The sequence below is a fragment of the Peromyscus leucopus genome, chromosome 3 (assembly GCF_004664715.2).
Source record: "Peromyscus leucopus breed LL Stock chromosome 3, UCI_PerLeu_2.1, whole genome shotgun sequence".
Lineage (NCBI taxonomy): Eukaryota > Metazoa > Chordata > Mammalia > Rodentia > Cricetidae > Peromyscus > Peromyscus leucopus.
The window spans coordinates 106,413,202-106,440,389 of record NC_051065.1 but is presented as its reverse complement, the minus strand read 5'-3'; the positions used below and the strand labels follow the sequence as shown (position 1 = coordinate 106,440,389).

Sequence of the window (27,188 nt, the reverse complement as noted above, 5' to 3'; positions counted from 1 at the left end):
TAGCTGAGCCATTTGTCTGACTCTATTTCTGTATATTTTTTTTAAATGTCTTGTTGTATGGCTTTCTGTTAGGCTATAGCTGTAAAACCTTATTAAGAGCTCAGTGCATAAGTACAAGTGTGAAGACCTTAGTTCAGATCCCAGCATGCCTGTGGTGAGATGGGAGGCAGAGACAGGAGAGTTCCCAGGAGCTCGGAGCCAGCTAGCCTGGCATATGCAACCACGAAATAACAAGAGACCCTGTCTCAACCAATGTATAAGACCAGGACTGACACTTGAGGTTGCCCTCTGACCTCCACCCACAAACACATCACACACACGAACATGCACACACACACACACACACACACACACACACACACACACACACACACACATGTTTTTAAAGATTCATGGAACTGCTTTCATGTTGGGACATGTTATTTGGGGCATCTGGCCCCAAGTTCCTCATGATCACTCCTGTTAGCTCTCTTGCCCCTTGGGAAATGAGAGATATGTTTTGCATCAAGGGGAACTGCTGTGTCCCCTACACCATGGCCCATGGCTCTAGGGTCATCCAGGATCCTCATACTCTCATCCTTTAGTCACAAGCTCAAGCAACCAGAAATCTAAGACTTTTAGCTGGCACTACAGGGAGAGGCCCCTTCCTCTTATTAAAACACATTATTAAGAGAAGATGTGGGCTAGCAAGATGGCTCAGTGGCTAAAAGCCTTTGCTTGCAAGACCCACAATCTGAGTTTGAACCCTGGGACCCATGGTAGGAGAGACCTGACTCTGGAAAGCTGTTCTCTGACCTCCATGTGCACACTGTGGCATAGTATGCACACACATACACACCACACACACACATACACATACACACCATACACACACCACACACACACACACACACACACACACACACACACACACACACACTAATAATAATAACAACAGTTTTTTAAAATCCTGAAAGAGGAGCTGACACCAGGCGGTCTCAGCTGCTAGGAGCGTGGCTGACGGTGAGAAGCAGACAGGACCCGCACATCTCCCCTTTGGTCCCCTGTCCTTCTGGTTCCCATCTAAGCCATGCCTCCCACGCACCCCTGGAGCCCAGCCTCACCTCTGCTGCTCTTCACTGCCCCCAGCACCTCTCCCCTAAGGCCACAGCTAGCTGTGGACACCTCACCCGCCTCTCACCCCTTCTGCAAAACATCCACGCCTCAGGTTGCAGCGCCCAGACCACTTCCCATGGCGGGACCCCGACATAGAGCCCTCTGTAGGGTCTTTCCCAGGCCCCACTCCTAGCTGAAGGTGGGGAGGGCAGCAGGTGTTTCCGAACTCACCTGTACAGGAGCCGGCCCCGGTCCCGCGCGTTAATCTTCCCCCACAGTCCATTCTCAAAGGCCTCCTTCGCTGCCGCCACTGCCTTGTCAACATCACTCACCTGGGCCAGGGACACCTGGCAGATGACCTGTGGAAGGAACAGAGATATGACAGCCTCCCTTGGCTCCCCGCCTCATCCCGAGGCCACCCAGAGGCAGGGTCCCCACCATATAGGCCGGCACTGAGGGAAGTGCTGCCACTTGTGGCTAGGGAGGAATCAGCAAAGGAGGGTGGGGCCGTGAGGAGGTCTCTGCACATCCCTCTCACATTCGAATGGAGCCCAAAGGGGCTGACAGCCCAGCTGCATCTGAGGAGCCCAGGCAGTCTAGTGCTGATCACAATGGAAGCCGAGATCCACTGGCTCTGTGAGCTGAGCCAGAAAGGTTTCTACACACAGGGAGTCTGTGTCCAGGCCTCAGTCCCATTCCTGGTCTGATAGGTCCTGTGGGATGTGACTGTAGCCAAGGGGAGTCAGAGGGGCTGGGCAGAGGAGCGAGGCAGCCTCTCCTTGTACACTACCAGGAACAGGCTTGCCCTCCCCACCCAAGGCCTCGGGGCCTGACCATGTCATACCTGCAAGGTTGGCATCCCGGGGACGCCATCCTGCCTGCCTGCCCCTTGGAATTCCCTCTGTCAACTTCCCCCAGATGACCCATTTTAAGCTGCTCTGTTTTCTGTGGGAAAGAGTGGGTACCAGCAGAGGGGAGGTCATCCCTGCGCCGGGTCTCATCTCGGAGGCCCTCAGGTGTGTGGCCTTTTGTGTGATGTAGCACGCGCACTGGGTCATGACATGAGACAGTCACAGTCAAGAGTGTTTGGCAAACCCAGGGTCATATTTGAGGAAGACTTGGCTGCTGGCGGCCCCCAGGCAGGAGGCTGCAGTGAGGAGGGAACCGTGGCTCTTAAGCATCCTCGGTCTCTAAAGCCTATTCTGGTTCTTCAGTGCTTCCCTGCCTCCTCTCACCCTCCCTTCGTTGCCCTGCTCTCCCCTGTTCCTGTGGCTACGCTGGAACCCTTCACGTCCGTAACAAAGACACATACATCCAGGCACAGGCCCTGGCCCGTGCCCTCTGAAGCCAGGCTGGAGGAGGGTGGGAAGGACGGGGCTGCTGCCCGCACTCACACTTCCGTCCGTTGGGTTGATGGTGTCATAGGTCTTGGAACCCTCAGCATCCACGAACTCGCCCCCGATGAAGAGCTGGTGGGGCATTCGGAGAGTCAGCTTGTTCGCCGCCCTTTCCACCTGGGAAGGAAGGCACAGTGGCGATGGATGTCTCACACGTAGGCCTCTGTGACAGGTACTTGCCCGGGGACATACAGAGGGATGTACAGCCACATGAAGGCCGAGGCTCCTGGGGCTGTCCTGGGCAGTGGGGCAGTGGTAAGGAGAGTCGGGGTACGGACTCAGGGGGTGTCAGGGCTGGAGGCCCAGCTCTGCCAGATCCTCGGGTGACCCTGGGCTAGGTGTGTGTGTGTCTGTCTGTCTGTCTGTCTCAGGGCGGGGCGGGCGCGTTCTAGGTGGTAGCTTGCTATGGGTGGCAAGGTCCTTTCACCCTCAAATAGGTTGCTTACCCCTCCCACATGGACTTCTTCACTCTGAACCCAGGAGTCCCACGAACACCAGCCCCACCCTGAAATCTGTTCACTGGCTGTTTGTCCACTGTCCTGGCGTCTGCCTTGGCCACCTGTACTTTCTCTGCTTTTATTCCAAACTACCAGGTGAACCAAGGACCCAGAAACCCACTGCTCTGGGGATGCTAGGCTGCCCAGCTACCCTAAGGAAGGCTGCTGAAGATCTTTTTTCACAAATGGATTGACAGTCGCTGTGGCACCTCCCTTTGTAAAGCTGCACACACAGGGTCGACCACCCTCCTCACTGGGCACAGAAGCCTCTCCTCTCCTCCCTCTCTGGAGCTTTGGATGTAGGCTTTGCCCATGCTTTGTGTGCTGGACAGCAGTATTGTCTGTGGAAAATGTTACCAGGGCTGGTGAGACTGGAGGGTAGGATGCCAGGCTCCTGGCTTCCTGGTGCCCAGGTGCCCCGTGATGTCACAGCAGGTCTACAGGCCCAGGGCAGCACTCACGTAGTTAATGACACACTCGCTCTCTTCGTCTTCCCCTCTCAGCTTCCTCACTAGGAGCTGGATGAAGTCCCCGAAGGTGGTAGCCATGTAAACGTCTTCATTCTCTAACTCCAGCCCATCACACAGCTCCTTCACTTCCTCCACCAGCCTGAGGGCAAGAGAAGACGGTGAGGAGGGCCGAGGCTCACCCTGAGGACCCTGCGGACCCTGTGTGAGAGGAGGCGGTCTGAACCGTCACCTGGCAGGGCTCATGAGCCCAGGACTAGGGTGGGGACCCAGGCTCTGGATGCAGAAGGCCTTGGTTTCAAACTCTCACACGGCCGGGTACCTAACCACAGATGTTGAACAAAAGGCTGACTCACTTGAGTCTTCGATTTTATCATCCTCAATAGTAGAACAGCCTCTCTCAGATTCTGTTGTGGCTATATGAGACGGCACACTGAGTGGCAGCTGATAACTAATAGATTATTAATAACCTTCAAAGGACATAGTTTGGGAGAACATATGTCCAAATCGAGTATACAATAAAGGACTGGGGTTCAGACTATTTAGAGAACTTCCCACAACCAATCCTAGGAAAGCAAAGCCCAGTTAGAAGTGGGCTGAAACCCAGGGGGGATATTTCACCGGAGCCTCAGCATGGGGCAGATACAGACCCGGTGAGGTTTTGGACATGTGAGCCACAAGGAGTCAGAGTGACGCACTTAGGGGAGTGTTTAAAAAGAAAAGGCCTGGGCCAGGACGTAGCTGGGGGTGGGCGAGTGCTCTGTCTAATTTAGGCCTCGGGTTCAGTCCGCAGCATCACGGTTGCTGGTTAGTTTTTGGTTTGTTTGTTTGTTTTTGTCAATTTGACACAAGCTACATTTGGGTGTGGTTTGAATGAGATGCCTCCCAATCGTCCCAGGCATTTGAACACTTGGTCCCCAGCTGGTGGAACTATTTGAGGAGGGTTAGGAAGTATGGCTTTGTGGTTTGGGATGTGAGCTCTCCATTGTTATTGCCACCATGCCTCTGTTGGGCCACCATGGATTATTATTCCTCTGGAACCGAAAGCCCAAAATAAACCTTCCTTCTATAAGTTGCCTTGGTCATGGTGTTTTTATCACAGCAACAGAAAAGTAACTAATACATTAGTTATTGGGAAGAGGAGCCTCAACTGAGAAAATTCCTCCATCAGATTGGCCTGTAGGCAACTCTGTGTGGGTATTCTCTTGATTAAGGATTGATGTGAGAGAATCCAGCCCACAGTGGGCAGTGCCACCCCTGGGCAGGAGGCCCTGGGTGTTATAAGGCTGAGCAAGCCGTGGAAAGCAAGCCAGTAAGCAGCGGTCCCTCATGGCCCCTGCTTCAGTTCCTGCCTCGAGTTCCTGCCTTGAGTTCCTGCCTGGGGTTCCTTCAGTGATAGAATATGACCTGTAAGCCAAATAAACCCTTTCCTTCCCAAGCTGCTTTTCGTCATGGTGTTTATAACAGCAATAGAAATCCTGACCAAGACAACAGAGGGACAAAGAGTCAAATCTACAGGACTATAAGTCCAAATCCCCTTAAAACACATACAAAATCTTCCACAAGACACAAGACTCCCAACTGTGCCAAGCACAGGGACCCAATTCATCCCTGCAACATGTGGTAGACCACGCAGTGCTGAAGCCCCACCCCTTCACTCGTGTTCTGCCCCTTCATTGAGGCTCCACCCCTCCATTGATTGATGGAATCTCCCCCACTCTCTAGCCACGCCCCCCACTCCCTAGCCATGCCCCCCACTCCCTAGCCATGCTCCCCCACTCCCTAGTCACATCCTCACTCCCTAACCACGCCCCCACTCCCTAACCACGCCCCCACTCCCTCGCCATGCTCTCCTACTCAATAGCAATGGCTTCACCAAGGAAGTAATCGAGAAGCCCAGACGGTGCTTCCTGGAGATGTCTATGCACACAGCATTGAACACCACCCTCTTCCTCCTTTCTGTGCACAAGCTTTTCCCCACTTAAGCTCTTCATCTTCCTTGGAGCATTCTTCAAGATAAGCAACTCCTCCCTGAAGGTGACAGACAGCGCTGTTTCTGCTGCTTCGACCCGTATCTCCTTTTCACAAAAGCGTCTGCGTTTCTCAACTGCAGGAAGAGTTGAGGCAGTCAACTCAACTCTTGCCCCCAGGGAATGGTAGGCACACGATCCAGCCTCAGCCAATCAACCTGTGCCTCTCCCTGGCCTGTAATGGGCTCTTACTGGTGTATGACTGCATAGAGCCAATAAAATTAACACTGGAAATGTGTTGAAGCCGCCATGAAAGCAAATGACCATTCCACTGGGACTCTAGCAAGATACAGGACCAGACTGCAGTGACCATGAAGACAAACCTGCCTGAAAATGAACCAGTGTCCGGGTAAGAGACGGTGGCAGTGGGATGTAATGTGAGCCTCTGTGGTAACCAGCTATGTGGTCACTCAAGAACGCTAACTGTGGATTGTGTTGTTGTTTTCTTGTTTTATTTTTAAAGATCTTTTGTTTTTATTTTATGTCTACAAGTGTCTGTCTGTATGTGCACCATGTGTGTGCCTGGTAACTTCAGAAGGGGACACTGGATCCCCTGGAACTGGAGTTACAGGTGCCTGTGAGCCACCATGCGGGTTCTGGGGACTGAACCCAGGTCCTCTGCAAGAGCAGCCAGTGCCTTGAACTACTGCGTCATTTCTCTGGGTTCCTTGTTTTGTCATCCTAAGCCAATTTGGATCACCTTACTGTTCTGGGGCTCACGCAGCATAGGCCAGCTTGAACTTGTTGCCAAGGCAGACTTTGAAATCTCAATCCTCCTGCCCCCGCCCCACCGCTGCACGGTGCTAGGATTACCAGCTACCACCTCCAGAGCCTCAAATTACTCTTCCTCGCAAGCAAGGGCACGGTCATGCATCCTGCTTCCCTCCTTTCGTTATAGTCAGAACGTGCCACTGTTGAACAACAAGCAAGGCCACTACAGCAAAGTCAAAGGACAGGCAAGAGTCCAAGTGCAGATCCTCGGCTGGTCACGGAGGGCGGGCGGGAGCCACTCGTGGTGTGTATACTGCACCCTAGTGTTTGAAACAGCAATTGCACCTCCCCTCCCTAGCTACCACACCCTTGAACACACACACACACACACACACACACACACACACTAGCATGCACACAGGTGACTGTGAGCCTGGGATTATGTTCACATCCTCCTTTTTGGGGGAGGAGGGGTCAGCTCTCTGTCCCCACCCTTGGCTTGGGGATGGCTGGCAATCATCCAGACAGCAGCTGTGACACAGGAAGCTTCCCGGGTCACTACATCTGCCTCCCTGGCTGGTACTAACGCTCTCGGAACTATGAGCCACTACGTGTGAGCCCAAGTCCCTAATCTGCTGTAGCCAGCATCAGCCAAGGGTCAGCAGTGACAGCTGGATATCAGCAGCCCTTCTGGGATGAGAGGTCAGCTTGGGGCTAGACGTTTGGGCCCAGACTGTACAGCGGTTCCTATCCGCCCCTAGGGCCCTTTCTAATCTCCTCACGCATGATACGTGAGGACAAACAACAGTGGCCTTGGTGGGCCCACAGGGGATACTTGGAAGAGATCTCGGTGCCCCTGGCCTCACCTCACAACATCTACTGATGCAGCCCCCGACTTGAAGAAGTCTGTAGAGTCTTCTACCTTTGGGATGTTGGGCAGGATTCGCATCCAAGAGCTCTGGAAGACAAAGGCCATGATGGTCAGAGGTGCTTGGTGAAGTAGGGTGCCATTTTCACTGCCGGCTAGGGGTTCTACCTTCATGGTCTTCCAGGCACCGTATCTACTCTAGGGCCCAGAGTGGGCCACAGCTCTGGCCACCATGACACTAGGCTGCTGGCCTCCTGCCACGTGACTGGTCTCCCAGAATAGTGCAGGCAGGAGAAGATGGGTGGGTATCAGAAAGGCTCATGCCTGGCCTTGGTGCGGCTGTCAGTGTCCTGGTATCCCCAGCACAGCACTGATAGGGCAGCATGGGATGCTTGTGACATGAAGGCCGGTCACAGTGAGGGCCTCGTGAACCTGAATCTTGTCTGCTCTGAGATACTGGCTGGCTAGCACTCCCCTGACCTGGGACCTATGAAGTGTAACAGAATCAACGACTGTCCTACTGGGCAAGTGAGATGCCAGGGTTACCAGCCCAGCGGCCAGCACTCCCATGTACAGAAGGCCAACCAGTGGGCGTGGTAGGATGGCTGTTCCTAACAGATGCCAGACTGAACTGCCCAATCACAGCATCCACCAGGAGGACTTTCACCCCCTCACACAGGCCTCCATGGTAGTCATCCTAAGCAAGCATCTTTGGCCCGGAGCCTGTTGGTCCAGCTGGCCCAGTAGCCCTAGGCAGGCTCAAAGGCAGGGCCAGAGTCACAGCAGCTTCAGGAATATTCTGGAAATGTCTTTTGTTTGCTTGGTTTCATGTTAAAGCTAGCGATGTGGAGCTCCTCTTCCCCTCCTCACTCCCCTCCCAGACATTTCCAGTGCCCAGAATTCCTAGGGAAGACGCTGGCTCTCTGCTGCCCACATAGCACTTCATGTCTGCCTCTTGTAGAATCTTGCTCTTCAGTGCTATAACACCAAGGGTCCCAGCTGTGACCTGACCCTGCCCGCCTCACGCAGCTCTTTCTCTTGTTCCTGGGTTATGGCAGTGGTAACCTCCTCAAAGACAGCTGTCCCCACACCTGTGGTGTCCCTGCACCTGTGGGGTCCTCACACCTGTGGTGTTCCCACACCTGTGGTGTCCCTGCACCTGTGGTGTCCCTGCACCTGTGGCGTCCCTGCACTTGCGCTCCTCTGCTCTAAAGTTTCTCCAGCTCTTTTCTCTGTACCCAGCTCTCAGCTTCCCTCCATCTATCGCCGACCCCAGCTCTGAGGTCGTGTCTCACAGCCCCGTTCTGAGCAGTGTCTCCCAAAGCTGTCTCACCATCTGTACCGATGGGAGCTCCACATGTGCAGCAGCTTCACCCGCCCCCCCCCCCCCCCCCCCCGCCTGGCAATCAGGGGGAGCTCAGCAAGTGTTCCTAAGTCCCTTAGCTTGTGAAGACTCACCACTCTCCCTTCACGTGGTGTGAGGGCAGTTCATGTTAGGGAAGGGAGACACATGGGTTCCTCATGCTGTGAACCTCGTGGAATCCAGCATTCGAGGCTTTTTTCTAGGCTATCCATGTGGTGGGATCCTCTCTCAATGCCTGGAGTGGGGTGAGCTGTAATTCCCAGGCAGCCCCATGGTCATGCCAACCATGCTCCACTGCACATGCTGCTGCTGAGCGCTGCACACTTAGCGCATGTCCAAGATGGGTTTGTCTGGATAGAGCCATCACAGGCAGGGGAGCAGCTGTCCTTGAACCCCTGACTGGATGGATGACTCAACCGAAACCCTTCAGTGTCATGTGCTCACAAGGCTCAGTACCACACATGGCTCTAGGGACAGAAAGACAGAGTGTGAAGGGCCAGGAACAGATCCTGGGAAGTGGCCACTGACCCAGTTTCTGGCTAGACAACCACGCTCAGAGAAGGAAGCTACCTCTAGACTACGTAGGGACTGAGCTGGAGGGGAACCTGACTAGGAATCTTGTGTTGATCACCATTTGGGTGTTACTGTGTTAGTACCCTCTCCGGGCCAGTTCCAGACCACACAGTGATCACCGGTGATGGGGTTAAGCCCCTACCTCTTTTATTACAAAGCTGACAGTTTCATTTGTTAATTGTTGGGAGTGAGTGCCTAAAGAGCCAGATCCAGGGGACCCAAATCCCAGGGGCCCAGGGACATCAGAAAGTGGACAAAGCCAATGCCGTCTCCAAGGCCAGTGCATATTCCCAACTCCAGGGAATGTGAACACACACCACATATGTGCAGCGTACAACCTTTTGACTGGATGGTACCACTGAAGGTGTCTCTTACCCGCACAGCCTCTGCAGTGGCTAGCTCTGCCTCTGTCAGCTCCAGGGCACTGCTGGCAGACCCTTTAAAGAACTGGGAGGCTGGCATCATCTTGCCATCCTCCAGCTGGATGTTCTTTACCAGCAGCTGCAAAAGGGAGAAGTTCAGTAGGACCAAGGCAGGTGGGGATGTGAGCCGGGCATTCACACTCTCCCTCCAACCCTCCCCACCAAGAGGGAGCAGGGAGCCCAGGTAAATGACAGGAGTGTTTGGAGCTGAGACACACTGTCCTAGGGACATGGTAGAAGCCACATAGCCTGTGCCTGCTAATTGTCAGCCAGCGTTTATCCTAATTGTCCATCACCTACCACATTGTGCCTGCTTCCTAGATTCTGTGTGTGCAGTGCATGTGTGTGTGTGTGTGTGTGTGTGTGTGAGAGAGAGAGAGAGAGAGAGAGAGAGAGAGAGAGAGGGAGAGAGAGAGAGAGAGAGAGAGAGAGAGAGAGAGAGAGAGAGAGAGAGAGACCCAGGGTCTCCCTCATGTCAGGCAGGCCCTCATCACTGAGTGCCACAGGCCAGGTGCTTTCTTTTGTTGAGTGATGTTATTTCTATTAAAAGGACAGATCCTTATCAGAAAAAAAAAACCTACTTGCAGAACTTGAAAGTCAACTGAGTAAAAGATGGATCATTAATCACTCCCAGAAGCCCACAGAAACATCTAGAGGACAAATGTCTGTTTGGGAGGCAGCAGGAGAGAGGAAGGATACAGGAGAGTCCTGTAAGCCTATCGCCTGCACTCTTGTGAACAGCACTCCAGGCAGAGCCTGGCTTTGGCTCTGTGGAGCTTGTGGGGCGTGTGCAAAGCCCATGGAGTCACCCTTCAATGGAGACATGCCAGCTCATCCAAAATTATTTATCTTGTTTCCCCGCTTCTAAGATTTGTCAAACATTTATTTATGAGCTGACGGGGTTCAAATAGCTCGTACAATACATTATAAAATCTGGCAAATCTGAAGTAGATATAAGAATATTTTAGAGCCACATTCTGTACCTGTTATAGTCCAGGCAACCAGGGCTAGATACAGACTATTAGGAGATGTTCTAGAACTTTCGGCAAGCAGAAGGGCAGCTAGACCCAGAAAGCAAGCCCGAGACATGCTTCCTGAAGGCTTCTGTGCTCTGAGGTTTGTATGGGTACAGTGGCAGAAGCAGCCAGGGCCCTGGAACCTGCCCCTCCTGAACATGAATACCAGCCTCAGCTGCTTCATGGCACTGGCCACGGGCAGCGTACTGCACACTCCCCAGTTCCTGCACTGGATGGGAAAGCACCTGTGACCGGAGAAGCCAAGGACTCCACACTATCCCAAGGACAAGAACAACAGATGCTGGCTGATGTGCACAGGTGCAGGGCAGAGGCAAAGTCAATGTATCCTCAGAGACACCTGGATCAGACAAGCCCATCCCTGACCTCATGACTGCTGAGCCTGTCCCTTACAGCCTCATGGGGTTTGCCCAGAATGTTTCTGAATAATCATTTGAGGGAGAATTCCCCTCTTAGATGCTATTTCTAGGGACCTCAGCATGAAGGAGAGCATCAGTCTAGACATATCCATCATGCACATCTGAATGCCCATCCTCTGTTAAACAGAAGCTGTCACACAGCCTTGGCCTCTCTGGAGGCATGTAAATGCTGAGAGAGAGTCATGTCAGTCAGCACAATTCTCCACACTCCACGCTACCCACACCCACACTGTCAAGGTTGCTAAGTGTTGGAAACCCTGTCTCTCCTCAGCCCAGTATCTCATGTGAACAGAGTCTCAGGGTCACAACAGCCTCGGAGTCAGAATTTAGGCTCTGAAGCCCAGCTCTGCTACTGACTAGCTCGAGTGACCTTGGGCAAATTTGTTAAGTCTTTGCATTGTAGTTTGCTCCTCTGGAATATACAATAATATCTACAATTATCTCATGGGGCTACTGATGAAATGTAGTGCCTATTCATTGTTTGAAAACAGCGGTTGGTATCTAAGTACACTTCATTCAATTCAGTTACTATTCTGATGTGCAAAGTCCAATCATATCCACCAGAGCCCAGCAGTTGTCTGTACCAAGTCACTATGCCATCCCCATTCAGTGAGAGGGAAAGTGAGGCCTACAGGTTTAATGACCTGGTCTTGATAACACGTGCAAAGTCCAAGGCCAGAGCTACTCGAAAGGACTTCTGTCACACGGGATGTCCAGCCTGTGCTCAGATTGGGGCTGTTCCCTTGACTCTTGGTTCTTCCTGTTTCTTCCAGGGCAGCCTTGGGTCTTCCTGTAGGGCCTTATCCCAAGGACAGCAGTGTGGGTGACCTTGACCCTGTGATGTAGGCGAGTGACGCACAATAGTGTCCTGTCACCTTACCATTTTATCATCATTCCCGAAGAGGATGAGTCCTGCTTTGGTGACCAGACCTGGACGATGGGCTCCTGGGATGGGCAAAGGCTCTCCCTGGGCCACCAGGCCTGAAGTGTTGAGTGTTGAGTTGAAAAATGTCAGCTTCTGTGGAGTCAGAGAAGCCAAGAGACAACAGGTAAGACGAGGCCCTGCTGCCTGAAGCCTAGCTACAGCTCCATAGGGCTGAGAAGGCTAAGTGATACCGGCGGGTGGGGTAGGGAGGCTGGTGTGACCCTAGAGTGTGCAAGCCTGACTGGGCCTAAGACCAGCCTCTATAGCCCTAATTCTATAGGGATTACAGAGAGACCTGGGGGAACTGTGATCAACACAGAAGGCTGAGTAGGTCCCAGACCCAGTCTTTGGGGACACAGATGAGACCCAGAAAATCTGAGGACCTGGATACCTCAAGCCTCAGGCATCCTTGAGACCTTTGCACTGACTCAGTGCCTCAGACCTCAGGGGCACAGACCCCCAGGAAAATTTTCTCAAGGTTCCCCATGAGGCCACTGACCCAGCTGGCTGCTGCTGCAGATAAACCCACCAGAGCAAAGGGTCGGGCGTCAGTGCAGGAATCGAAGAGACCTCTGCATGGTTTTGTAGGAAGCTGGATCAGGGAACTGGACAGCCGATCGTGTGGACATCAGGCTGACCCTGAGGGGTGCACAAACCTGCACCTCCCTATCCTAAGTCCAGCTGCTGCCCAGTCTAGCTCAAAGTAAGTTGTCTCTCCCCTGGGGCAAAGTCAGAGCCTGGCCTATGGCATCTGAGAGCACAGGGTTGAGGCTCAAGCTATTCAACAACCAATTCAGCAGGTCCAGGGCTGCAGCAGGTGCCCGGGGCCACCAGTGACAGCAGACATCGTATTTTAGCTCTGAATGGTCCAGGATCTCCTAGTCCTGGAGAAGGGGGCATTTGGGAGGAGGTAGAATTAGGGCTATAGAATGTCTCAAGCATTTCAAACCTAGTGGGCAGCTTTCCAGCTGGCAGGGTGGCGGCATACAGCGTCTCCCGCTGAACACCAGCCTCATGGGAACATACCTGCCCACAGGCCTCTGTCCAGGCACCTGGCACTTTGTCATTCCCACGGATCCAGTTGTGGATGGCCTCTGCTGGCTGGTCCCAGTTGATCTGTGGAGACCAAGGTTGTCGTATCCTCAGCTAGCCTTTTGAAGTCCCCTGAGGCCTGCGGCACAGTGGGCCTAGCCTTGCAGGTAGGGTCTGGGCTTCCTCCTAGACCTGGGCCTGAGTGCAGAGTGGGTGCCCTGGTCTGGGGCTCTGACCCCAGGTCTCTCCCAGGCTGCACAGCCTGTAGAATGGCTTTGGGAAGAAGCTCTCTACTGTTGTCAAGGTGGCTGAGGCCCCCACAGAGTCTCCAGGAAGAGTGCCCAGGCCCATCCTGCAGAGCCCCACCACAGCATCTTCATGTATCCAGGGCTCACGCAGACCTCCTTACAGAGACAACCAGTCCCAAGCGGAGGCAGCCACGGGACTGCTACCCACTGTGGCTCCAAGAAACCTCTCAGACAACATCTTGGAGATGCCGACACTATGGCTGGTATATGCCCATAGGCCTAGTTCTTCTCCCTCCCTGGGGCGATGCTTGCTCCTTCTACTTAAAGAGAATCAGGACCCTGTTGCCTGCACGTCCAGGGGCTCCACTGTGACCCCACCCTCCACGGCTGTTTCCATCACTGTCAGCTGTGCCCTGCTTCCCTGAGCCACTGCACTCCAGCCACTCACAGGCGTGGTGGGTAGCCAGGGCTGCTACTCACCCTGGCCGTCTCCTTCTTCTGAATGCCCTCATAGGTGGCTCCTTCCTCAGGCTGGCGGACGCGGGGCGCTGTGCCCTCGGCGATCAGCCGCACAGCCTGCACCTGCAAGGAGACTCCACAGTCAGCTTCCCCAGCCTCAGGGTCCTGCCCACGCCAGCCCTGGTGCTCACACTGCGGGGACCCGGAAGCCCTACAGCATGGACACAGGGCGTGGGTGATGGCGTTTGTGGAATGACACACAGACCGTCAGCAACACCTCACGGCCTTAGCTTACATGGGCCGTCTAGATCTCTAGGTGAGGAAACCGCCAAGGCCCACCGGGGATAACAGACGCACAGCCTGTGGGCCGCTGTCCAGAACCATCTTGAAGGAGAACAGATCCCGAGCCCTGATGTGGGCTTGGGCGTCTGCAGTAAAGGAGCTTCTCTGGGGTCCAGACTGAGGAGTGACCCTGAGGGAGCACCCAGGGGAGCTGTTGTCAAGAAACAGTGTCATGGGCCTCGAGAGGGGGCTCAGCAGTCATAAGCACCGGCTGCTGTTACAGAACATTTGTTTCCACTGTGTGAAGATGTGTCACAGTGATGGGTTTAATAAAGAACTGAATGGCCAATAGGAAGGCAGGAGAGAATAGGTGGGACTTCCGAGAGAGAGAGAGAGAGAGAGAGAGAGAGAGAGAGAGAGAGAGAGAGAGAGAGAGAGAGAGAGAGAGAGAGAAAGAGAGAGAGAGAGAGAAAGAGAGAGAGAGAGAGAGAACTCTGGGAAGAAGAGAGGCAGAGAGATGCCAGCGAGACTCGAGCAAGTTGGCTCGAGTCCAAAGGAGAAGAAACTGAGCCATGTGGCAGAAAGTAGATTAACAGAAACAGGTTAATTTAAGTTATAAGAGCTAGTTGGGAAAAAGCCTAAGCTAAAGGCCAAGCTTTCATAAATAATAATAAGTCTCCGTGTCATTATTTGCAGGCTGGTGGTCCTGACGAAAAAGTACTATTTCAGGCTGCTCTTGTAAAAGGACCTGGGTTCAATTCCCAGCACTCACGGGGCAGCTCACAACCTCCTGTAATTACCGTCTAGGGAATCTGATGCTCTCTTTTGATGTCCATGGTTCACATATACACACGCAGGCAAACACTCATACACACAAAATAAATAAATAGAAAAAAATAAAGAAAAGAAATAGGGTATCAGAAACTATAATGCAGAGCTGCATTGTGGAATATGCCATAGTGATTAACATGGGCTGTGTTTGCACAGTCCTGTACAATGGCAGTTCCTGGGGACTTCAAAGATGAGTGTGTGTGTGTGTGTGTGTGTGTGTGTGTGTGTGTGTGTATGTATGTGTACGTGTGCGTGTGTGCACTCAATGCAGGGGATGGAACGTGGGGCCTCCCCATACAAAGAAATCACTGTACTACAGAGCTACCTCCTGTCCCTAGGTTCCTATGGAAATTAATCATAATTAATTTAAATAGACACATGTGAGCAGAGGTAGCCATGGACACTCGAACTCTAATGGCTATCTGAGCCATTGGCTATGGATTGTGAAATCCTCTTGTCTCAGGCTCAGTATTTGACAAGTAGCTTTGCTCCCCATGGCTTAACACAATGAAAACACTAAAGGCGAAAAGGCAGCTGATGTGAAAAAGGACTGAGGTGAGGGGGCAGATGGCCAGGGGCTTGTCGTGGTGTCTGGTGACTGGTACCTTGCTCACTGCCCTATGACAAGGCTTTTTATCTGGAAACTTCCTGGCCCGAATATCAATGGCTTTGGTCCTCTCTCACTAATGTGTTCTCCAGGCTAGAGCAACAGCAGCCTGTGCAGATTGACATGGCCTGTAGGATGTCCCTGGGGACACCGGCTACGTGTGGCACCAGAAAATATTTTCACCAGATTGTGCTGTTCTTAAATATGCCTCAAATAAACTATTTGGGGTCAGACTCTCAACACTGGCTACTGAGTCCTATTTTTCCTTCTTGCCTCCCCGGATGGACACTCTGATGGCCGTGGTGTTTGCGGAGACTTCCACAAATCAGAGTACTCCCTTGCCCCGGCCAGTGACTGGGTCAGGAAAACCACATGACCCTAAGCTGGCCAATCGGAGCTTTCCTTGATCTTTCCCCCTTGTATCTTGGAGAAATGGGGTTTGTCGCCCCATGGAATAGGGAACTGAAAACTTGGACTTAGGACTCAATGATCTTTCATCTCATGCAGCACCTGACCTGAGGATAAAATGAACTAAACCGAAAAGGGACCAAATTGTGGGGTGCTTTGAGGCTCAGCAACACGTGGCCCAATGCTGCCTCTGGCCTTGTCTAGCCAATGGCCCCAACCAAACATGCCCCTTTGGGCTAAGGCCCTCTTGAGGTGGGCTCTGCTCACTCTGCCCACAGTTCCTTCATGTTCATACCCCATCTCTTTGAGACCCTGAAGAGTCCCCCTTTCACGAGTCCTGAAATTGAGGGTGGGGTGCCTGGCCAGTGGGGATCAGTACCTACATCTAGGGAAGGTCAGGGGAGCCAAGAATGGAGAGCCTGTGTCAGGGCAGGCTGACATGAGGTGGGAGGGCAGGGGTGGCCAGCCCTCAGCCTTACCATCCCTTTGATGCCCTCCGGGAAGAGGAAACGGTTGTATAGGGTGCTCACGGTGTCATCCGGAAGCACCTCACACTCCTTCTGGAGCAGAAGGTCCCCAGTGTCCAAGCCATCATCAGCCCAGAAGATGCTGAAACCTCCTTTCTTATCCCCATGGATGAGGGTCCTGGAGGGCAGGAGGGAAATGTTCGTCTGATAGAAAGTGTCACAGAGGGCACCCTGGGAGCTGCCCCTTGGCCCCTGCCACCCTCCAGGAGGCCACCTCATCCCCAGGAAGGGCTGACACCTGCTCCTAGAGGAAAGGGAAGACAAGAAACTGTTTATGACCACCGGAAGCTGTGCTGCCTCGGGGAACGGCCCCACGACAGGGACAGGTGGGGTGGGCATACAGAGCCCTGCCCTCTGCAGCCTCCATGATATCCTGGTACAACCCCCCCGACACACACACCCTGCTGCAGAGCATGTGGTCTCTTTTGTTTTCAAGACAGGGTTTCTCTATGTAGTCCTGGCCGTCCTGGAACTTGCTCTATATAGCCCAGGCTGGCCTCAAACGCACAGAGATCTGCCCCCTGAGGGCTGGGATTAGAGGTGTGCGCCACCCCCACCTGGCAAGCATGCTGTCTTAACATGCCCCGACCGTGGTTCAGGGTGACACACGGCAGAGCAGGGCAGGCACCCATGTGACGCCCTTGACCACCCTAGAGGGATGCGTCAGGCTGAGGAGGGTGACCTGCCAGGCGGATGGAGTGGGTCCTGTCTTACCAGTTGATGGCCGAAGCCCCTCGGTGTCTGGGTAGCAGGGATGGGTGGTAGATTATGGAGCCGTGCTGGGGGGCGCTGATGACTTCCATGGGGATGAACTGGCTGCAGAAGGGCAGCACGTTCAGCTCTGCACCCAGAGCCTGGTATGTGGCCACCACCTCGGGCAGAGCCTGACCTCGAGCCCGCCACCGAGGGAACTTGAACACAGGCACGCCATCCTTCTCAGCCACCAGGCCTGCGGGGAGAGCAGGCAAGAAATGGTCCTCTCTGTGCTACCCACACACTGTCTAACTGTGCCCCCCACCCAGAGACGTGGCTCCTGGCCTGTCCTTGGTGTCCTTTCCCTTCCTGTTCCCACTGCCCAGCAAGGTTCTACCAGGATTCGGGCGGGGCACTGCTAGCCAAGGGTGAGTGATGGGCAGGGACTTTCCTGCCTGGATGCTACCTCCTGCTGAGTACTAAGGCCTCCGTGTGCCTCCCCTGCTCAGGCCCCACAGGTCTCCAACAGCCACTGTCCTCACAGTCCTCTCCAGAGGCCCAGTCATGTCCAACACTGTGTCTTTCTCCGCTCCCTCACCGTCTCTCTTTTTCCCCCCTTCCCTTCCCTCTCCTCCTCAGATCTCTGTCTTGGACACTGGGGTCCCTGGGAACCATGGTTCTTGTCAGCTGTTCCCTCACCAGGAGGAGGTGAAGAGGCAGGAGGGAGGGGAGCAAGAGGGCTGGGAAAGGCTCGGTCCTTCCTGTGGGGATCCTGTCCTCTGGCCACCACGGGAGCCCAGTGCCTCGCCGAAGCCACAGGAGTCCCTTCCCAGAGCAGCCGCTGAGTCCCTGTTCCCAGTCTGCAGTATAGACATTCTGCTCCTCACACCTGTGGCCCAGAAGCCCGAGCCTGGCCTGCCAGGCCCCTCCTGCCTCCTGACAGGCCTGAATCATAGGCTCCATTTCCTATGCGGCCCAGCCCCTCCTGTCCTCAGCCTGGTGGTAGCAGCTGCCTCTGGAAAGGCACAGTCCCAACCCTACAGGACTGTTTTCGGCCTTCAGTACTTCAGTTCTTATGACCGTCTTTCGCAAGTCTCTCAAGGGAGCTCCCTTGACTGGCCTGACCCTGCTGTCCGTCCTCATCTCGGCCATCATGTCCTGACGTGAGGGCTGATCTTCACTGTCAAGGTCACTGGGTTGGGAATCAGTAGGAGGGTGTTTCCAGGGTGTTAACTGAAAAGAGGAGACTCCCCAGAATGTAGATACACCATCCCAGGTGTATGGTTCCAAGGCTAAATAAAAAGGGGGTAAAAAGGAAGCCAGCTGAACACCAGGACACATCTCTGTTCCCGATTCAGACGCAATGTGACCAGCTGTGAGGAGAGAAGGTTAGAACATACTTCCAAAGCAGCCTCACTGTGGCCAGTGAGACACTCCTGCAGGCCATCTGTGGTCCCCATCAGGCTTGGGCTGGTGCTGGGAGCAGAAATTGTCTAGTCACGGCTAGTGTCTGTTTGCAAAGCTCAGGCTGTGGGGTCATATATATCATGCTGTGAGGTCGTGTATATCATGCTGTGAGGTCATGTATATCATGCTGTGGGATCATGTATATCATGCTGTGGGGTCATGTATATCATGCTGTGGGGTCATGTCATGTATATCATGCTGTGGGGTCATGTCATGTATATCATGCTGTGGGGTCATGTCATGTATATCATGCTGCAGTCAGGTGCAAGGCTGAGGCTAGGCAGGCCACAGCAGTGTTAGGGCAGAGTCCAGGGGGTTGGAATGCAGCTGCTTGGTCTGCCCTGGATCTGGCTGGCCTCTCAAAGCCTCCCTACTAACCTCAGTTTCCCATGTTAAGCCGTGCCCTACAGTCCTTCTCCATTAGGTCTGACAAGGGCTGATGAGTGGCCGGAGGGTCTGTTCACCATATGGAGGTCCCAGCATCCTGGGTACTGAGCGCCTGCTCCAAGGCAAGGGTCCAGGACTGTGATTTTCAAGTGACTCCTCCCCCAGGAGGTAGCAGCACCAGAAAGATGCTGAAATGGAAATCTCTTAGCTCCACCCACTTTACTGTACCAGGAACCCTCCAGTGAGTTGAGCACTCTGGGCTAAGAGAGCCCCAGCAACGGCGACATGAAGCATGTCCCCTGAGCCTTTGAGAGCCTAGATGCTTGGGGTCAGAGAAGTTCACAGAGGTACATAGGGCAAGATGGGCTTCTCCATGACCCTTGCTCAGGACACAGATCCTACACCACAGTCAAGTGTGTGTGTGTATGTGTGTGTGTGTGTGTGTGTGTGTGTGTGTGTGTGTGTGTGTTTTCCAGGACAGTCCAGCAGCCACCTGGCATCAGAGTGGAAAGTGTGTAGGTACTCTCTAGCAAGGGCTGCACCGTGAGACCCCACACTTTACCATCTGCCCACTATGGGGGCCCCTGCCCAGCAGGTGGTGTTCCCTCCGCCCTCCTCCTTGCCCCCCCGAGCTGTTACTCACCCAGGGGATCTGCTTTCCCATCCTTGTCTGGGATAGTGAACACACCCACCACCTCATGGCCCTCCTTCCTTAGCTGGCAGTAAACCTCCTGGCCAAACAGGCTCTGTCCGATTACCGCGATCTTCATGGCGACAGAGGGGTGAACGGCACCTGTAGAAGGGGCAGCCGAAGAGTCAGAAAGGGCTCTCTGAAGTCAGGGGAAACCATCCAGGTTCCAGCAGGTATGTCCCCTGCCTTGGTCACCATGGGGGCTCCATGACCAGCAGGCGGCTTCAGGAAGATTGCCACTGTGCAAGGGGCCGGGGGACATGGACACAGGTAACCCTGACATCTGTGAATGTGGAGACTCTGATGACTGTAGCTTTAGAGGTCCCTTCATTAATCCCGGGAAACTGTCACAAACCTGGTGACCAGGTTTGGAAATGACCAGTTCTGGGACCTTGGTCCAGCCACATTAGCCTCTGTCCCCTCACAGTTCATGAGAAAGCCACCATACTTCTCTTGAGGCTGCACCAGGCTTATTGCAGAGACCCAGAAGCCACAAGAGGGGCAAAAAAGAGCCTTGCTTAACATCAGCCTCCACAGCACAGGGTGACTGGGTTGGGAGGGGCTACCAACGGGAAGGGCTGAGGAGAGGGCCGGATGGAATGAAGCAGAACTCAGGGTCAATGGCTACTAAGTTCAGCACCTTCCTGCCACTCATGTCTGCAAAACCTGAGGTACTTGCTGGTATCTTTCCGTAAACTGTCCATTTACCACATCTGCACGGTGTAGGGAAAGTCTGCCGTGCGGATGTCACACACTCAGTGCAGAAACCACAGGGGTGAGGTAGCCTTATGAATTCCACACGCACAGCACGCTGCTGTGACCCAGAGATGCTGCTGTTCACTAAACACCCAGAATTCCGACAGCTTGGAGCAGCGGCGCCTCTCTGTCTTGGCCAGCCTCACATGTGTGTTTTTCAGACCCAAAGCCATGCCTGTTTCCCTTCCCCTCCCTGGCCTGTGGGCGTGAACCTTCAGAGGTCAGTGTGTGGACATGTCATCAGAGGCCAGGCTGGCTCACAGGTTGCACAACCTTCATAAAAATCAAGTCCAAATGGATCACAGACCTGAGGTTATAAACCTCTGAAAGATAAAAAGAGGAACGTGGACAGCCTCGGGTTCATCAATAACTTTCAAAGCACAGCCCAGGAGGGCTCATGGAAAGAAAAATTAAGCCCTACTTCAAACAGTTTAATATTTCTACTTTCAAAGAACTCCATCGAGAAAATAAAATGAGAATCCATAAACAGGGAGACCTGAGAGTGAACAACTGACCCTCCTGACTCAGGAGGGAAAACAATTAAAATGTGAGCTAAGCCAGGAGTCCAGTCGAGGAGAGAGAAGAGGGATTCTATGAGCAAGGGGCATCAAGATCAGGATGGGGAAACCTACAGAGACAACCAAACCAAACTAGTGGGAACTCATGAACTTTAGATCAACAGCTGTGGAGGCTGCATGGGACTGGACTAGGCTCTCTGCATAAGCGAGACAGTTGTGCAGCTTGATCTGCTTACAGGCCCCCCTGGCAGGAGGATCCGGATCCATCCCTGATGCGTGAGCTGGCTTTTTGAGCCCACTACCTATGGTGGGACACCTTGCACACCTTGATGCAGGGGGATGGGCTTGGACCTGCCTCAACTGAATGTACCAGGCTCTCCTGACTTCCCATGGGAGGCCTTACCTTGTTGGAGGAGAGAATGGGGGAATGGGTTGGGGGGAGGGGGACTGGGGGAGTGGGAGGAGGGAAGAGAGGGGGATCTGTGGTTGGTATGTAAAATGAATAAAAAAATTTCTTAATAAATAAATAAAATGTGTGCTAAAGCTCCCAATCATCAAACTGCAGTGCCCATTGAGGCCAGAAGGTGGCATCAGAGTCTCCTGGGGCTATAGCTGCAAGAGGTTGTGAGCTGCCTGGCTTGGGTGCTAGAAACAGAACTCAGGTTCTCTGCAAAAGCAGCAAGTTCTCCTAACCAGTGAGCCACCTTGCCAGTCTCCAGCATTCTTGTTCTAATGCAAAGTTCATTTTAACTGCCAGTTCCAGAAGCCACTCTGTGCTGGCTAGTTTTATGTCAACTCGACACAAGCTAGAGTATTAAGGAAGAGGGAGCCTCAATTGAGAAAATGCCTCCATACCATCCGGCTGTAGGCAAGACTGATTTTCTCAATTAGTGATTGATGGGAGAAGGCCCAGCCCATCGTGGGTGGGGCCACCCCTGGGCAGGTGGTCCTGGGTTCTATAAGAAAGCAGGCTGAGCAAGCCATGAAGAGCAAGCCAGTAAGCAGCACTCCTTCTATGGCCTCTGCATCAGTTCCTGCCTCCAAGGTTGCCGCTCTGAGTTCCTGACTTCCTTCAATGATGAACAGTGACGAAGAAGCCTAAGTCAAATAAACCCGTTCTTCCCCAAGTTGCTATTGATGATGGCGTTTCATCCCAGCAATAGTAACCCTAACTAGGACACACTCTCATAGATATTTCTTTAAGAGGACAGAAAAGCAATGCTCACATGCAAATGTTGACAGCAGTATTGCTTAGAACTGTTCAAACCTGGAAGCAACTATGACACCCATTAGTGAGTGAATGGGAAAAAAAGCCCTGTGGTGATGGGGTTCAGATAATGGAACATAAGCCAGAATTGAGAGGACATGTGCCAGGAAGCTGTGAAAAGATACCCAGGAAACCTAAACGCAAACCTCTGAGTGAAAGACTCTGCAAAGCTGCCATCCATGATGATCACAAGTGCTCAGCACCGGGAAAAGTCAACCCAGAGCATCAGAGACAGTGAAGGATGAGCAGTCGCCAGGGCTGAGGAGAGACCCCTCCCCCATGGCATCTAAGACTACAAGAGGGGAGACTTGTCTTACACACTGCCCACACATGAAGCTCACACACACACACACACACACACACACACACACACACACACACACACACACAGAGTGAGAGAGCCCCACACAGAACATGGATCTGAGGCCATCACACCACACTGGCATCAGCTCACACACTGTGGTAAATGTTTAACAAAGGAAGCATGGGCAGAATGAACATATGGGAACCTGGCTCTGCCCTCAGTTTTTCCACAAACCCAAAACAAACTCCGAAAGTTGATTATTAATTGAAAGAAACAAATATAGCTCTCCAGCCTACATTTTGCTCCAAAAAGTCCAACTGGGTTCAAAATAAACATTTTTACACAGGGTACAGGAAGAAAACATAATAAGGGTAAGGAGGTAGCTCAGTTGATCCAACGCCTGTCTAGCATGCTTGAAGCACTGGTTTCCGTCACCTGCTCCACAGAGTCCAAGTGTGCTGGTGCAGGAGGTAAGCACAGCTCTCTAAAGCTGGAAGCAGGAAGATGAGAGTTCAAGGCCATCCTCAGCTACATAGAGGGTTTGAGGCCAGCCTGGGCTACATGAGAGCCTGCCTCAAAAATGGAGAAGAAAGAAGAAGAAGGGAAGGAGGAGGACACGTGGGAAGAAGAGGGGGAGAGAAGGGGGAGAATGTTAGAAAATATTGGTGAACAGTGGGCTTTACAGGCCTGGCTCCAACAGTGGAATGCAAACTAAACATGATAACTTTTCACATATAAAGCACACTTTACTAAAAGGAAAAACTTACAGCCAACAGACAAAAACATGTTACAATCACAGCTAATGAAATTGGAACATTTCTCTAAACGCAGAGGCAAACACAGTCCACATTCCTTCTGTAAAACTGACAGGTACCGAAGATAACATGGATACCCATCACTGGTGAAGTTCTGGGAAGACAGCAGCAAGCGAAACTTCTCTGCAGGGAACATGAAAGGTGGCTCCGCCCTGACTTGGTGTCTCTCTTATAAACCATGGGAGGACCAGAGGACAGCGGGTGGGTTTTACACTGCAGTGTCTTGCAATGCGTAGGCCATGCCATTAGGAAACTGCCATTGGCAAACTGTTGCTAGCTGGGAACATGTAAGCCAAGATGCTCCAGCAGATAACTGGAGCTCACTGCACTTTCCCAAAGCAGTGTGTGTGGTATGATGTGGGGTGTGTGTGTGTGTGTGTGTGTGTGTGTGCACATGTGTGTGCTGTGGTGTGTCTGTGGTATGATGTGGGGTGTGTGTGTGTGTGTGTGTGTGTGCTTGCCTCTGTGTGTGTGTTGTTTTCTTTCAAGGGAGTTTCAGTGCGTAGCACAGGCTGCCCTGGAATCTCTCCTCCTCCCACCTCAGCCTCTTGAGCACGGAGATTTCAGATCTGTGCTACCATACCTGCCTCCTCCAACCCTGCTGAACAGCCATTATTTACGGAAATATCAAAGGAGTAAAATACAAGTCAACAAAACCAAACTCCACTTTAGGCTGCAGAGGGGCAGTCGGGATCACTGCAGACTGACCATTATCACAGTTCAGGGACAAGGAGGTAGATGGAGGAAGGAAGTGAAGTGAGGACCCTCACTTAAAGTTTGCCTTTGGCTACAGAGACAACATGGGAGGGGCTGGAGGTCCCCAAGGATATGGACTGCCGCCTCCCAGCCCTGTCTTGTGTTGGGGCACAGGGGCTGCTGTGGCCTCAGACCTTCAGGGACTCAGAGGGTTCCTGCTCTGCGGGTCCCCACTTCCAGCCCCTGGGTCAGGAGAGCAGAATGGCAGCAGAGGCCCTTCATTCTATAGCTTACTGCAATCCAGCCTGGGAGCATGGTCATGGTTCACCCACTTCTGCCCAACGCAGACCTTCTCATATGACAGCGTCTTTGCCACGGCTCCCAGCAGGGGATGGGCCAAGATCAATCAGACACTTCCGTGATCCTGGGTGTGGCTACAGGGTAAAGGTAGAGCAACCTGGCTCTCAAGCCTGCAGACTTCAGCTGTCACCTTCCCTGGGTCTCAAGGGCCAGGGAAAGTATGACTGTGCTGTCTCCTGGGCATGGAGAACTTATCTAGACAGAAGACAGTCCCAACACTCACCACCAGCTGCCTAGGACCAGAATTCTCCAGCAACCTCAGGAGTTGTACACTGTTGTGTCCCGTCTAATCCAGACCTGTCTCTTCCTCCCCCGTTTTACAGACTAGAAGCCAAGATTTAGCAGCGCTTCAGAAACTTCCCAGGGCATGAGCAGGGCTTGGTAATGCACTCCTTTAATTCTAGCTCTCCGGAGGCAGAAGCAGACAAATCTCTGAGTTCGAGGCCAGCCTGGTCTAAAGAGCTAGTTCCAGGACAGCCAGGGCTAATCAGGGAAAACCTCCCTCCAAAAGAAAAGGAAAGAAAAAGAAACTTCCCAGGGCAAGAGCTATGGTTCCAGGGTTCAGCGCCTGACTGCAGCGGAGAGGCTCTGGGTGCAGTGTTCAGAACAAAAAAAGCAAAAAGAAACTTACCCAAGGTCAAAGAGGGGGAGTAGGGAGGACAGGGTCACGGGCCCAGAGCCCTGGGCTTGAAACCCAGCAGTACCTGCTAGCTGCGAGAGTCGGCACCGGGCAGCAGCGAGCTCCAGACCCGTGCTCAAGCTCGGGTCTACGGTGGAGCGGGTTGGGGTCAGCGCGCCTCCTCCACTCACAGAGGAGGGGCAGACACCGGGGACCCGCCCATCCCGGACCTCTCCAATCACAGGACGCCCTCAGGCCAGGCCTCCAGATATGACCAATCAGAGGATCCTTCCCCAGTCCGGAGAGTGGGGAGAGGGCTTTGGGAAATGGACACCCCCAGGCGGTCCTTTCGCAGGTGCCCCGCTACCCAAAGGGCTCCAGCTTCCCCTTCTACAAAATGGGCCGCCAATGCCTACAAAGCACCATGCAGCCACCGGCTCGTCCTCAAAGGGTTGAGTACCCTAGCTGGGTTGGAGAACTCCCCACCCCCAATTCAGGCTTGGGTTCCATGCCCAGCGTCTCCGGAGCCCAACTGGTCACCCACTGTCCAGAGTCAGGCAGACCAGACCGCACGATGGGACCTCAGCGAGCCTCTGTCCCGGGACTGGAGATAGCACGGACTGCCCTGCAGGAAGAGGCAAGGAGGCGGGACCCACCGCATGTAGTCTTGCACATCTCAGGCCTAATCTGCTGGAGCAGGGACCCATGGAAAGTCCAGCTGGGTGGGGAGTCGAAGGGCTAGCGCTGGCTGCGTGGCTTGGTCCCTCTGTTCACGGTGACACGGGGCATCTATAACCCCCTAGCATGTTAAAAGGGCTTTAGGTCATTTCCCTCACCCAAGAGTGATAAGCAAGGGTCACCCCTGCGCTGTGGACTGAGACAAGCAAGGTCATCCATCAGCTGTGGACTCGGGGCTGCATCCTGGTGGGCCTGAGGTTCTGAATCCCGTGCCCTTCCCATCTCTTCACAGCCTCGGGGTTTCTTCTCAGAAGTTCTCTGCTGGCCCTTCCACCTTGTCTAGGTGCCACAGACCCCTCCCTGAGCAAGGTCATTGTCCTCCCAGTTGAGGTAAGTCAGGAGAAATACAGAGTGTTGTTGGTTGCTTTTTACTCTTTGCTTTTTTACTCTTTTTTCTTTTGGGGGCCCACCACCCAGCTCCCAAAATAAATCACACATGGAGGCTTATTCTTACGAATGCCCGGCCTTAGCTTGGCTTGTTGCTAGCCAGCTTTTCTTGAATTATCCCATCTACCTTTCGTCTCTGGGCTTTTACCTTTCTCTTACTTCTGTAAATCTTTCACTCTTACTCCGTGGCTGTCTGTGTGGTTGGGTGGCTGGGTGGCTGGGTGGCTGGGTGGCTGGTCCCTACTGTCCTCCTCTCCTTGTTCTCTTGCTCTTCTTTTCCTCCCAGAGTTCTCCCTGTATTTATTCTCTCTGTCTGCCAGACCCGCCTATCCTTTCTCCTGCCTTGCTATTGGCCGTTCAGCTCTTTTAGACCATCAGGTGTTTTAGACAGGCAAGGAAATTTAGCTTCACAGAGTTAAACAAATGCAACGTAAACAAAAGTAACAGATCTTAAAATAATATTCTACAACAGAGTCCTGTAACATGCCCACCACTTCCTGGCCAAAGCTGTGCCCTGAAGGCTCCCTTCCCTGCATGCCCACCCCTGCCTGCCCTGCAGGCTCCCTTCCCTGCATGCCCTCCCCTGCCTGCCCTGCAGGCTCCCTTCCCTGCATGCCCACCCCTGCCTGCCTGGAAGGCTCCCTTCCCTGCATGCCCACCCCTGCCTGCCCGGAAGGCTCCCTTCCCTGCATGCCCTACCACTCACGCCCCTGCCCCTTCAGTACAGCTAGCTCACTCTGAGCGCAGCCTTTGCACAGGCTCTGCCTTGAGCAGACCCTTGGACTGTAATAGCAGGCACTTCTGTCTCTTATCAGTCAGCCACTATCGGGCTCTGGGTGCTGAGCCCAAACATGCTGTACCCCTCCACACAAACTAAGGCGCCCCCTCAGCTCCTCCATGCCCGCCACTCTCAGTTACCGCCTGCAAAGGACTAACTATGCCCACCAGACTGGAAGCTCTCTGAGGGCAGGAACATAGTAGTTGCTTAGCAAACGTTTGCTGAGTGATTTATTGCATATATTTTGTCCTTGTACCAGCATGGACAGGCAGGATTATGGTGGTTCCTGGTTGAGTCCTGTGGCCTTGTTCTCCAGGCTCCTACTGTCCCTCATATAAACCGACCTTCTGGACCCATGCATGTCTTCTGCATGCTGTTTACTTTCCCCATGAGTTAGGATGCCTCCGTTAACCTACCTTCTTCAGGAAGCTGCCCCCAGCTGCAGTGCCTGGGGTGGGTGTGGGTCTCTAATTTTCCTTTCGGATCCTCCAATTGCCACATTATCCATCTTATGGCA

General features: G+C 53.3%; 1 protein-coding gene across 3 annotated transcripts in view; it reads right to left on the bottom strand.

Annotated features, from left to right (window-relative positions):
* Aldh1l1 (aldehyde dehydrogenase 1 family member L1) overlaps positions 1–26,075 on the bottom strand; it is a 48,646-nt gene extending 22,571 nt beyond the window's left edge. Inside the window, exons 1-12 of one of the 3 annotated variants that reach the window (XM_037203912.1) lie at positions 26,042–26,075; positions 19,386–19,535; positions 16,910–17,144; positions 16,148–16,313; positions 13,562–13,663; positions 12,828–12,917; positions 11,757–11,894; positions 9,377–9,502; positions 7,064–7,155; positions 3,451–3,598; positions 2,490–2,609; positions 1,327–1,454 (exon numbers count right to left, since the gene is read on the bottom strand). In XM_037203912.1, the coding sequence (XP_037059807.1) occupies positions 1,327–1,454; positions 2,490–2,609; positions 3,451–3,598; positions 7,064–7,155; positions 9,377–9,502; positions 11,757–11,894; positions 12,828–12,917; positions 13,562–13,663; positions 16,148–16,313; positions 16,910–17,144; positions 19,386–19,512 (1,472 nt within the window). In that variant the 5' untranslated portion in view covers positions 19,513–19,535; positions 26,042–26,075. Of the gene's footprint in view, positions 1–1,326; positions 1,455–2,489; positions 2,610–3,450; positions 3,599–7,063; positions 7,156–9,376; positions 9,503–11,756; positions 11,895–12,827; positions 12,918–13,561; positions 13,664–16,147; positions 16,314–16,909; positions 17,145–19,385; positions 19,536–24,780; positions 24,935–26,041 lie in introns of those variants that run through there. The other 2 variants (XM_028854587.2, XM_028854580.2) reach the window with 2 other exon arrangements.
* Between the last annotated feature and the right edge of the window lie 1,113 nt (positions 26,076–27,188).